The sequence below is a fragment of the Leptosomus discolor genome, chromosome 5 (genome assembly GCF_034619465.1).
Source record: "Leptosomus discolor isolate bLepDis1 chromosome 5, bLepDis1.hap2, whole genome shotgun sequence".
Taxonomy (NCBI): domain Eukaryota; kingdom Metazoa; phylum Chordata; class Aves; order Leptosomiformes; family Leptosomidae; genus Leptosomus; species Leptosomus discolor.
The window spans coordinates 12,363,924-12,377,067 of NC_141395.1; the positions used below are offsets into that span (position 1 = coordinate 12,363,924).

At 47.4% G+C, this 13,144-nt stretch overlaps 1 protein-coding gene across 1 annotated transcript in view; it reads left to right on the plus strand.

Moving 5' to 3' along the window:
- Positions 1–6,313: 6,313 nt before the first annotated feature.
- The window catches only part of ADCY5 (adenylate cyclase 5), a 219,862-nt gene continuing 213,031 nt past the window's right edge, over positions 6,314–13,144 (plus strand). The window contains exon 1 of the mRNA XM_086466303.1: positions 6,314–7,324. Within this exon, the coding sequence (XP_086322429.1) occupies positions 6,314–7,324 (1,011 nt within the window). The remainder of the gene's footprint in view (positions 7,325–13,144) is intronic.

Below are 13,144 nucleotides of genomic sequence, written 5' to 3' on the forward strand. Positions count from 1 at the left end.
TTCCTTGTGAATCATCAGACTCAGGGGCTGGGGGTGGGGGGGTGGTAGTGGCAAGAGAATGTCTTAGTAGCAGCTTGTTCAGTTTGAGTATTTCGTGCCTCCCAAGTTGGATTCTTTCATTGGCTCTGGGTTTCAGAGGGGCTGCTTTGGACTATGCAAAGAAAGTCAGCGAAAGGACCAAGAACCCATTTTATAGAAGCTTCACTGATGTAGGCAGCATAGATATTTATATATAGATATATATAATATATATATAGATATATAGAGTTCTAGATTTAATACTTGCAGGAATCTTGTAGTGCATGAAGGCCATGAAATATGCAACCTGCATTCTGAGGTCACTAGATTTTATTCCCAATTTTAAGTAAATAATGCAAAGAAAGAATGCTAATGTTTGTCTATTGCACCTGTTGTAATAATAATAAAGTAAAAAAGGTTTTGATACAGATTTATGGGGCTGAAGCCAAAATGTGTGCACACTGTGTGGAAGAACTTTAGCTCTGTGCTTCACTTAGCTCTCTGACTATAGTTCTTGTTTCTCTTATGGCTTCCTGAAGGATCTTGTGGAGTTGATACCATGCTAGTAATTTTGTGCTAGTGTTCTCTAAATCTCCCATGTGTCTACTTCCATTTAGGTATCATTTTAACCAGAGAAATACTTTTTGAAAAAGAGAGAAGCACAAAGAGGCAGGGTTCAGTTTTAATCCAGAATTTGATTAAATGATGATTGAAGGTACCTAATGGAATTTTGTTCTGTGTCGTCGTCATTCCCTGCCCACACCCCCCACCCCCCACCCCCCCCCAAAAAAAAAGAGGAATTAAAAAAGAATAGCTTTCATGATTGGCCTAGCTTTCCCAAATTCTATTCACCCAGAGTGGAAGGTGGAACTTTAGCCTTTCTGGATAAGGAATAGGAAATTTCTCTGGTTTGGCACTACATAGTCTTGTGGTATTTGTGTTCGTTGGTCTCTGTGAACAAAGCAAGTAAATGTTCTCATTTTACAGATTAGAATACAAAGAATACTTGTGTTGACTATGGTCATCATTTGTAAGTAGCCATGTTGGGACTGAGATGTAGAAGCTCCTCACTTTTAGTCATTCTTCAGAAATTGACTGGATTAAGTTATGAAAAGGTAACTGCTATCTAGGTATAACTGCCTGAATGTTGGTATAGTAAGTGTTAGACATTTTTAAATTACTTTCTAGCCACCCCAGATATGCTGTGGTTTTGCTTTCTTGCATAAGTGTTTTGGGTGAGACAAACATAGTTCCTTATCTGCCATTTATAATCAGGTTCTTGAATTAGAAACAAGAGCCAGGGCTTGAAGAAACTGCACATTAGGATGAAAGCTGTAGGTAAGCAGTGTCTTTAATGTTACAATATTCCACTAGTTATGTTTTTTCTACTACAGTTCTGAGATGCAAGATCCAGTACTATGATCACCTAAAAATAGGCATTATTTTTAAGATTCTTGCTATTTATGTGGAATATTACATCTTCTTTGTCATAGCCCTGTATGTCCTCATGCACTTGCATGAAGTTCCCAATTATTTGGCACTACTCTGCTTCTAATAGAGCATCCTTATTGTTTTCACAAGTTAGAGATTTCTCGCAGAATCTTTTCTAACTGCGTCTTTACCTTTCTTTAAACTCGCCACCTCATATTTACTTACCTGTTTTTAAAGTTACAAACTTCTGGTTGAAGACTTGTTTTCCCCTCTAGCAAGGACAAAGCTTTTTCCCTTCTGGCTAAGAATTTTTTCTGAAAAAAAACCCTTTGATGTCTTCAGCTTTAGCATCAATTATTGTAACACTAGAAAAAAAGTAAAACTATTCATATGTCAAAACAAAATGACATAGTGAAAAGAAGCATGAATGATACTCTAGAACTGAAACTACTGGTTTCTGGTACCTGTACATGTAAACTTTCTGGAGAAGGGGCTATAGTTTACTGTACAGTGGAATCCTGCCTTGGATTCAGGCTTCCAGAGCCTATCATGATGCTAAAGCTAAGTAAGACCTGACTTAGTTCCAGTTGTGAAACATAAGAACCTTAAAATTATTTGGCCCGTTACCTGAGCAATGCTTTGCTGATACCCGGAACTAAATGTAGTAAGATGTCAGTGTTGGATCTGGAATGTGCCTGGTTCTTACACATGCCTACTTAGTCATTTTCTGTCAAGCAGAATTAATTTTAAACATTAAGCTGTTGTGGGTCAACTTTCTCCCTTTACTTGGTTTTACAGTTGTACATTTTTGTGAAAATTTTGTGAGATTTTTTCCTGCTGGCTTTGAGATAAGAACTCCGAAATGTGACTGTGTACAAAACAAAAACACCTGTCCCAATTTACGACTCACTGAAGAATCCTTTCATTGTCTTTCATAGAATCACAGCATGGTTTGGGTTGGAAGGGACCTTAAAGATCATCTAGTTCCAACCCCCCACCATGGGCAGGGACACCTCCCACCAAACCAGGTTGCTCCAAGCCCCATCCATCCAACCTGGCCTTGAACACTGCCAGGGAGGGGGCAGCCACAGCTTCTCTGGGCAACCTGTGCCAGTGCCTCACCACCCTCACCGTGAAGAACTTCTTCCTAATATCTAATCTAAGTCTCACCTCTTTCAGGTTGAAACCGTTCCCCCTTGTCCTACCTCTACCCTCCCTGATCAAGAATCCCTCCCCACCTTTCCTGTAGGCCCCCTTTAAGTTCTGAAAGGTTGCCGTAAGGTCTCCTCAGAGCCTTCTCTTCTCCAGGCTGAACATCACCAACTCTCAGCCTGTCCTCACAGGGGAGGTGCTCCAACCCCTTGATAATCTTTGTGGCCTCCTCTGGACCCGCTTGAGCAGGCCCATGTCTTTCTTGTGCTCAGGACCCCAGAGCTGATGCAGCACTGCAGGTGGGGTCTAACCAGAGCAGAGTAGAGGGGGAGGGAGAATCCCCTCCCCTGACCTGCTGGCCACCCTTCTTTTGCTGCAGCCCAGGATGCAATTTGGTTTGTGGCTGCAAGAGCACACTGCTGGCTCATACTCAGTTTTTCATGCACCAGCACCCCCAAGTCCTCTGCAGGGCTGCTCTCGATCCACTCATCGCCCAGCCTGTATTTGGGCTTGGGATTGCCCTGACCCAGGTGTGGGACCTTGCACTTGGCCTTGTTGAACTTCATGAGGTCGGCCTGCGCTCACCTCTCAGGCCTGTCCAGGTCCCTCTGGATGGCCGCCCTTCCCTCCAGCGTGTCGACCGCACCACACAGCTTGGTGTCATCAGCAAACTTGCTGGGGGTGCACACAATCCCACTGCCCATGTCGCTGACAAAGATGTTAAATAGCACCGGTCCCAGTACCGACCCTGAGGAACGCCACTTGTCAGTGGTCTCCTCTTGGACATCGAGCCATTGACCGTAACTCTTTGAGTGTGACAATCCAGCCAATTCCTGATCCACCAAGTGGTCCATCTGTCAAATCCATGTCTCTCCAATTTAGAGACAAGGATGTTCATGCAGCACAGTGTCAAATGCTTTGCACAAGTCCAGGTAGATGACATCATTTGCTTTTCCCTTATCTACCAATGCTGTAACCCTGTTGTAGAAGGCAACCAAATTTGTGAAGCCATGTTGTTTGACACCAATCACCTCCTTATTTTCCATGTGCCCTAGCATTGTTTCCAGGAGGATCTGCTCTGTGATCTTGCCAGGCGCAGAGGTGAGACTGACTGGCCTGTAATTCCCCAGGTCTTCCTTTTTTCCTCTTTTAAAAATGGGGGTTCTATTTCCCTTTTTCCAGTGTGTAGGAGCTTCACTGGACTGCCATGACTTCTCAAATATGATGGATAGTGGCTTAGCAACTTCATCCGCCAGTACCCTCAAGACCCAAGGATGCATCTCATCTTTATGCTTGGAGTTCAGCCAGAGTAACCAGACACAGAATTCTTGAGTTTTGGTCTACTCTAGCATATGCGTAGTGACAGCGTTGTATAATATCCCAAGAAAAAGATAAATTCTGAAAGACAGTAGTATTTCTATATAAAAATGTCTCCTCATGGAAGGGGAACTGTGAATGCAATCTTGATCGGCTGCGGTATGTAGCATCTGGCAAGAAAATGCCACATAAGTGAACAGCACTGTAGTAGTTGCATGCTTTTTTTTTTTTTTTTTTTTTTAGTGAAAATCTTTAACTGTGTATTCGTGGTAAGTAAAAGATGCTCTGTGGAAGCAGCTGCTGAAAATTCAGCATATGATTTTACAAACCTTCACTGAAATGCAGAAAGGCCTAAATCGCTGTAGGTTGTGGAGTGTTGAAGACGTGTGAAGGGCTTGCGTTTCGAAGGTTATCTGTTTTTCTCCAACTGTATCCACTAACGCTACCTCTCTACAAACTTTGCCTTATGTCTTCCCCTTGGTAACCACAGCTTCAGCACTATTACTAAGGGCTACTTGTGAGCAGGGATTTTAAATGTTTGGACAAGTATCTAGACAATTATTGGTTTCAGCTACTTAAGCTAAGCAGTTATCTGATTTGACAGGTTGTTTTTAATAAAACATGATACAGAACATGAAGCCATAATATTATTCTTAGTACATATGATGTTTACCTTCAAAACACTGTAAATCATTAATTGGCTAACTTACATCTGCAGAAAGAACATTGTGGAGGAGTCTGGTGTTAGAAACTGAGGAGCTGATGTGGTATCCAGCCTGGCTAACCAGGTTTTAGAGAATATACCCTCCAGTAAGACCGTGTCATAACGCCGTCAGATGAAGATGTGGGCTGTAGTTGAAGTGGCTGAAAAAAGAAAAAACAACCAAAAGCCTGGGTTTGTGTTTTAGCCTTTAGCTGTGTTAGTAGTAGGTCTGGTAACGGGCACCGAGGTTGGGAGAGGTTTCTTTGAGGCTTTACCTTTCTCTGTTCACCAGCGGTTTGGCCATCGGTGCTTGATGTCGACGTTTCTCTCAGCTGGAGGGGGAGGCCGTTTCCCTTTCCCCGTGTCCTCAAGGGAAAGGCATCACGCAAGAGCCCACAGCCTCGAAGATGAGGCGGAACATAGTGATAACCGCGTTTGCCCTCCAGTATGGCGAGGGCTGGCGGAGCACAGCGCCCCCCCGGGGATCACCTCCCCTCCCCTCCCCTCAGCCAGGCCGCCGGCCCGGCGCCTCAGGCACCGCCCTCGGGAGGCGCCAGCGGAGCGCCGAAGGAGTTAACGGCCCCTTCCGCAGCGGCCCGCCCCTCGGCCGCGCGTATTGGCGGGCCGGCTGGCGGCGGCGACCAATGGCGGCTGGCGGCGGCGGGGGGCGCGCCAATGGGGGCCGGCTGGGGGCGGTGGCGGGGGCCGGCGCGGCCGGCGCCCGGTTGAATGGGGAGTACAAAGAGGCGCGGGGCCGGGGCGGGCCGCCGCCGCCGTCCCTGACAGAGGCGCGCGCGGGGCCGCCGCCGCCCCGTTCCTCTGACAGCGCGGGGGAGGGAGCGCCGAACCCCCGCCTTTTTTTTTTTTTTTTTTTTCCTCCTCTCTTCTCCTTTCCCCTCAGATTTGCTCGTTTCTCTCCTTCCCGGTGCCTGTGGAAGAGGCGCTCCCGCCGCCCGAAGGCACCGCGGCGTAGCGGGAGCGGCAGCCGGAGCGGCGGCGGCGTGCATGAGCAGTGCGGCTGCCGCCGGCCCTGTCTCGCCGCCGGGGCTCCGCCGCCGCTGGGAGGGGAGGGGAGGCGAGGCAGGGGCGCCGCCGCAGCCCGGCCCGCCGCTCCCAGGGTCGCCCCGGCCGGGGATGCTCCCGCCGCCGCCGCTTGCTGCCGCAGCCCGACGAGCTTGAGTCTCCGTGCCCTCCCCGCCGACCGGCCAGCGGCGCAGCCGCCCGTCTCCCCGCGGGGCGGCCGGTGCCGCCGCTCGCCCGCCCCGCGCCCGGCCCCGAGCGGCGGGTGCCGGGCCGGCGCGGCGCGCTGCGATGCGGCTCCCCCGCGGCGCCCGGAGCCCCTGCGGCCGCCGCGGCTCGGCTGAGGGCGATCTGCCGTGAGGCGGGGGGCGTCCCGGCCCCGGCGGTGCCGAGCTCGCTCGGGGGTGTCGAAGCACCGGGGCTGGCGATGGCGCCCGCTATCGCCGCGCTGCCCTGAGGGTCCCGCCGGGGAGACCCCGACTCTGGGGGACGCGCGGCAGCTCCGAAGACTTTGGGGGCGTTTGCGGGTTTTGCCTTTTTTTTTTTTTTTTTTTAATTCTTTCTTTTTTTTTTTTTTTCCCCTTCACCTGCTGTCTTTTGGGGTTTTCTCCCAACTTCTCGTCCCCTCTGCCCGGCCGTTGTCCCCTTGCCCGCTGTTCCTTCCTTCAGGGCATGTCCCGGTCCAACAGCATCAGCCCCCCGGGCTTCGGCGGCCCCACGCCCTGGGCAGGCACCGAGCAGCACCGCTCGGCCTGGGGCGAAGCAGAGGCCCGGGCCAATGGCTACTCCTACCCACCGCCTCCCAACAGGTCCTCGGGCAAGAAGGCCTCCCGCATGTCAAGTAGGTGGAGGAGTGAGGAAGACTACGAGCCCCAGGCGAGCCGGAGCCACGGGGAGAGCGGCTGCAGGATGATGAGCTTTAGGTCCAAATCTGCCTGGCAGGAGCATGGTGACGACAGCCGACGTCACCGGTCCCGCCACCCGCCTGGCAGTGATTCCCCCGCTGCCCCCAACAATGCCAGCCCCCGGCAGCTGGGGGAGCAGGGGGAGGTACGGCCCCGGTCTGTGGAGTTGGGGCTGGAGGAGAGACGCATCAAGGCCAAGATTGAGGAGCTGGAGGAGGAGGACGGGGACGAGGGAGACTCCGAGGCGGCCTTCTCCATGGGTGGCTGTTGCAGTAGCCTGCTGCAAATCTTCAGGTCCAAGAAGTTCCAGTCGGAGAAACTGGAGCGCCTGTATCAGCGCTACTTCTTCCGGCTCAACCAGAGCAGCCTCACCATGCTCATGGCCGTGCTGGTGCTGGTCTGTGTGGTCATGCTGATCTTCCATGCCGCGCACGGCCACTATGAGGTATCCTACGTCGTGGTGCTCTCTCTGGCCATCCTGCTGATGGTGGTGCTGTGCATGGTGTGCAACCGCAACGACTTCCACCAGGACCATATGTGGTTGGCGTGCTACTCTGTCATCCTGGTGATCCTGGCAGTGCAAGTGGTAGGGGTTCTGCTGGTGTGGCCCAGGAGTGCCTCGGAGGGCATCTGGTGGACCGTGTTCTTTATCTACAGCATCTATACCCTGCTGCCAGTGCGGATGAGGGCCGCGGTCATCAGCGGGGTGGTGCTCTCCTCCATCCACCTGGCTGTCTCCCTCAAGATCAACGCGGAGGATAAGTTCCTCCTGAAGCAGGTAGGCGAGCCCCGAGCGGTTCGGGTGTGCGCTCGGCAGCCCCCACCTGTCTGCTGTGTTGAAGGGCGAGGAAAGTGGGGTTGTCTGGCTTCCACGGGCCTGCCCGATGCTGGAAGGCTGACAGGGCTTTCTATTGAACCTCTAGGTTACCTGCCCCAAGATGGGATGTTGTACACCGTGGTGGCTAGCCTGTAATCTTGCTTGTTTTGTAGCTGTGGTGTTTCCTTGTTGCTGCTTTTCGTTAAGGCTCCAAGCGTTTAAGAAACGTGCCTTACTGGTTTCCCGTGACCGTTGCTCCAGCGCTGTCAGCCAGCCCTGCTAATGCCCTTCAGTTGTATTTAGTGTAAACAGCTCTGCGCTGTGCACACCTGTGGAATTGAATTCTCGCGTGCTGCCATGTTACTGAGAAATGTGTGGAAAGTCTTGCTGCTTTTATCGGCTAGAGGTTATCCTCGTGTGTCGCTGTCAAGTCTGGGTTTGGTGTCGGCGCAGTGCTTGCTGAGACATCGGAGAGCATGCTCCATGGGAACATGGAGTAAGCTTTTGGTTTAGCAGGAAGGCGTTTTGCTCTGAGATATGCTGGAAATGTCTACAGTGAAGAAGCAGAGTTCATACACAGTCAGAAAAGAAAGTTAAAAAAAGAAAGTATAAATGCAGATTACTGTTTAGCTGTGATGTCATGTTTAACTGGAGCAGTTCAGTTAACGGGAACAATAAGTCTATTATTGAATGCATTACAGTGCAGTTTTTAATTAACATATCTGGATAAACAATGGCAATACAAGGCGCCACTCTTCTTTTCAAGCAAAGCAAGCAGCCTTGGGGCTCATGTGCTTTGAGCTTACCTTGGCAATCGGGAAACCATTGACTTAAACCGTTGTAGCTATGTGGTAATCATCATCCTTCTGATCAACAGGACTCTGAGCAAGGATGACCTGTCAGAGTCAGCCCTGATGCTTGTATATAACCAGGTATTTTTTATTAAAATCAGGTGTTTGGTATCCTTACAGCCCTATTACACCATCTAAAATGAAGCCTTGCACTTGCACTGCCTACCTTGAGTCTTACTTCTGAGTTGTTTTGAGTTCTACCTATTGCAGTGTGAGGAAAAGTTGTAGGGCTTAAATAAAACTTTGGTAGAATGGGGCTGTCACTGCTCTGCTTTACAAAATAGCCCATGAAATTACTCTTTTCTTCCCCCTGCCCAGTTGAGCCTGCTTGGACAGTTTCTGGTTTTGTTCTTAGTTTGTTACAATTATTTTTATAAACTGTACATGACATATTTTTCTTATGCTTGATATAAATGGCTTTTTGTGCGTTTCTAGCAGAGCACACACTGCAAGTGGGACAGTTGCTGTTTTTCTGCTTGACTTGGAAAAGTTTGCTAATGGCCTCAGCTCTTTCTTGCTGGGGCTCTGGTCCTGCAAAGCCTTGTGCATGCTCTTAACTTTATAAACCAAGACTTGTCCTATTGAATTCAGTGTGTTTGGAGACACTGTTCTCATGTATGAAGGCAAAGCTCGATATGATTATGGCCAGAAGACGTAGCAGTCTGTTACAAGCAAAGTTGAGTTTGGAGGATACTAACAAGTGCATAAAATGTCGTTATGTTGGAAAGTGTTGGTAACTGTGTTTTAAAGGAAAGGAGCCTAAATCACAAGCCAAATGATTGACTCCTTCAGTAGAGAATTTGGGGTAATTACGGCTCCCTCCCTTTCCAAATGCAGCAGGGTTATTTGTTAGCGGTTGGGCTTGTGTATAAATGCACAGTTGTTGAAGGTAAAAGCAGTAGGTGATGGTACAGTATGTGCAAATCTGTGTGTTAGACAGTTGCTTTCCCTTTCATGCTAGCGCTGGGTTTTCCTGCAGTTTGACAATAAATGTTCAGTTAATGAGGAATGTCTTAGGAGTACTCTTACTTTGTTTTCAAAGGCAGAATGTCTCTCCATATTGCCGATTTATTTTTCCTACTAACACCAAATGCTGGTCTCTATCTTGCTGTGGTCTGCGCTGGCGTAGCTGTGACTGAATTCAGTGGGGTTGTACAAGGCCAAGAATCAGATTCCTTGCACGTTTGCGTATGAACATGAGCTGCTATCTCTGGCTGTCTGATAGAAAAATCTGTTTCTGCTGAGCACATTGCCTCACAGCTATTAGCAGGCCTTCCTCACTGGGGCTGTATCTTGTTGCCATGGAAATCTGTTGTGTTCAGCTCTGCCCCCCTGATGCACATGAGCCCTATTTTCCCCCTCCAAACTAAGAGGGGCGAAGGTAAACGAAGACCAGATAAATCAAGAAGAGGGGGTTGAGTTGTTTTCAGTGACTTCATGCTGGCAGTCACATCAGCCTGGGTCTTGTGGAGCAGGAGTGGATGTGAATGTGTTTGTGACCAGATGGTTCTTTATCTGCAGCTGTCACAGAAGAAAGACTGGTTAGGATGTGTATCCCCTTTCCTCGCTTTTTCATGGCATTTTTAACCATAATACTTAAGCAAGTTGTTCTTTGTGTGGGTTTTTTTCTTTTAGTCTTCTCCCAGCTGTTTCCAAGCCAGGAAAAATGATACATTCTTGTTATGATCCACTAACGTTCAAAGCTGGGTGACTCTTGTGTAGACTTCTGAGCACTTTTGTGAGGCTCAGGAGTCTGTTAAAAACTTTGCTGCTCCTCTTTCTCAAGAGACTGAAATTCTTGGTTGTAGGTCCCTTTTGGGAGAAAGGCAACTTTTTGGATTTCCCTTGCTGAGGATGCATGATTTTATTGTCTGAATTACCTTCTGCTAGCACTACTGGACTTCTCTGTCACCAAACTCCCCGGTCCAAGGATATGCTAGTCACGCTTCATGAAAGGGTTAAGGCAGTCAGCTATTTCTGAATTGGTAAGCTACTGCCAAGAGTAAAGGTAGTTGTGACTGTTCAGTCTTAACTGAGCTGCTTTTTTAATAATTCTTCTGAGGTCACTGGATTTGAAAGTAGCCTCTGACTTCTGTTTGCTACCTGGAGGAGTCTGGGGTCTGTCTTTCAAAAGAGTGCCCTTAGCACCCCTAGCAAAAGCAACAGGTACACTTGGTGCTTCTGCGAGTCTGATCAGGTAAGAGACAATGATTTTGGCTTCCTGAATTGATGATTGATTGGAGCAAAAAAATTGCTAATTAATACAAATTATTGCATTCTATTCGAAAGTTATGCATTGCTGAGGGAGAGGAGAAAAAGCAATTGTGTGTTTGAAAATATACTTGCATCCAATGACTGCTGCTGGAAGCAGAACACCCTAAATGTGTGACACTCTGCCAACTACGAATCTTGATTTTTTTCTGTACCTATGATCAATTAATTCTAGAAGCACTGTTTTCAGATTTATTGGGGAAGGGATGACTGCATTTGTCGTCAGGTTTGTGTCCTTGTGTTATTCTGGGACAGTTTGGATTACAAATGTATTTCAATGCACACAAGTCTGTCTTCCTCTCTTTGTATATATAGTGTATCTCTTTTTAGGCCAGCGTTTTCCATGAGTTGGTTGTGATATACTTTCGTGCTCTGAAAAACACATTCAACCCCAGGATTCACGTAAGAAGTACTTTATGTGAGAATGAGACTGACTAATACTTCACTGAGAAAGAAATATACTGTTTCTCAATAAACTGTCTTGCATTCACAAGATGATACTGAGACTTATCCTATGTTCTGGTAGAAACAGACTACCTAGCTGACCCACAAACTTGTACAGATGCATGGGAAGAACTTACAGTGTACAGGTTGCAGATGCTTAACTGAAGTCATGTGAGCAGACCAGCTGCCATCAGTGCAGATAGTCTTGAGTAAGCACTGGCATTTTTGTAAGAATAGGGGCTAAGGGACAGGGAGTTTCACAACAGTTTATTGGGCTCTGAATCAGACTTAAACAGGGATGGGGACTGTGTGTGGGAGTGGATGGGGGACCAGGGGTAAGCGATAAGAATGCCGTATACTAACATCAAACAAAACCGTGGACTGAGGTTAGATTTACTCCTGTTTTCCCATCCAAACCTGTTTTATTGTAACTTTCTGAAGTTCCTTGTTCAAGGATACAGTTAAGCCTTTATAGGTTATTAACTCAGTGTGAGTGAGTGACTGCTAAGGTACCAAACAGAAGACTGGGAAAGATAAATACTCTTTTTTTTTCTTTCTTTTTTTTTTCTTTTTTTTTTGTCTTGTGTCAGTAACCTCATCAAAAGAGAAACTTCAATGTTCTGATCTCTTTCCTCTCCAAATACTACCGCAAACCTTCTGCAAAGGATCTGTGATAGCACAGTTTGGAACAGCTGTCCCAGCACATGGCTCTTGTTTACGGCACTTTGACTCAAGGCTCCTGATGTTGAGCTCCTTCTTGCTCGGCGCTTTTCCGTATGCCTCCATCATAACATTACATTAGTACTCCTCATCCTTCACTTCTGAGAACTGTGTGCGTGTTGGCCTTTCTCCCTGTCAGTCCACGTTAATGGTACATGATTGATCCGCAGCTGCATGGTGGCTCTCTTGGAAGCGGAGCATTTCAGTTTAACCATTTCTAGGAAGATGATATGAAAACATGTGCACCCTCTCTTTTTCCTTTCCCTAAATAAACTGACACTTCGACAGGGCTAAAACCAAGTTCTTACTGTAGTAGGATATTGACTTGAGTCTTGTGAATATCTTCTAGCATCTCGTAAAGATGCTTTTTAGATGCAATTTAAATGGCATTCGATGAGAAGCTAGTCACATAGCAGGAGAAATAGTACTGTATGTTCCAGCTCGGCCTCAGCATGCTTAAAATATGTAGGTGATGACTGATTTCAAGACTAACAGATTTGCGGAACCGCGTTACTGAAGTCACTGTATTGCACTTCCGTTGTCTTCCAGTAGCCTTTATTCATAAAGAAGGAAAGATGAGCTACCTGAAATGCAGATGGGTCTGCGTGTCACTTTTCTTATGGTTGGTTGCTGCCTGTTTTTCTTTCCTTCACCTGGAAAATAAATTTAAGTAATGTGCATTTAGGGTGTGATTTTAAGGCCCGCTGCCACATAGGGCCAGATACCGTGTGCCTCAAACAGCGCTTAATGTCCTGTTCTGCATAAACATTGGTATCAGTAGAGCTCTCCTGCAGTAAGATGTGCTTCAGCCCTGCTAGCAACTGGAGAATCTGCCTGAGCAGCAGTTTGACTGAAGTGAGTAAAAATTGATGATTTGTGGTCTTTCGCCCAGGGAAAAAATGGTGACCCGAAATATTCAAATAACTGTTGCATTGATAGTTGCCTCCCTAGTGTAATTCTGTAACAGATGTAATTAATTAAATCCCCAAGGTATTGTATATCAATTAGTCCTTAGTAGGTCTGTATCTCTTGGGAATTCATGTGTTGCTTGAGGTTTACAAAGCCTATCTGTTCTTCTTATCTCCCACATTACCCTATGATCCTACCACCTCTTAATGCCCCCCCCCTTGCTTTATCCTCCTTCCCACCACATTGCATTAGTTTGATGTTTCACCGTAATGTTCACTGATATAAAAAAACTGTTAGTGTAATAGTGTTTGAGTGCTGCGCGTCTAATTCTGTGCATTCCTGGATTCTTAATAGGTTCGTTGTCTTGGTAAACTGGCCCATTTGACTAATTTCTCTCAGCCTTGTGGTAGCAATCGCAGTCTTATAGCAGGCTTGGATCTCAGTGAATTGAAGATGAAACCTGATGGGGATGATTTAGGTGTGTTGCTCTGCCAGATGCACTAATTCTAGCAAAAAGCTTGTCCTTCTGGGTGTTTTTATGACCTGCTTGAAAAGGCAGGGCGTGCTAGTTCTGTTTATTTCTGGA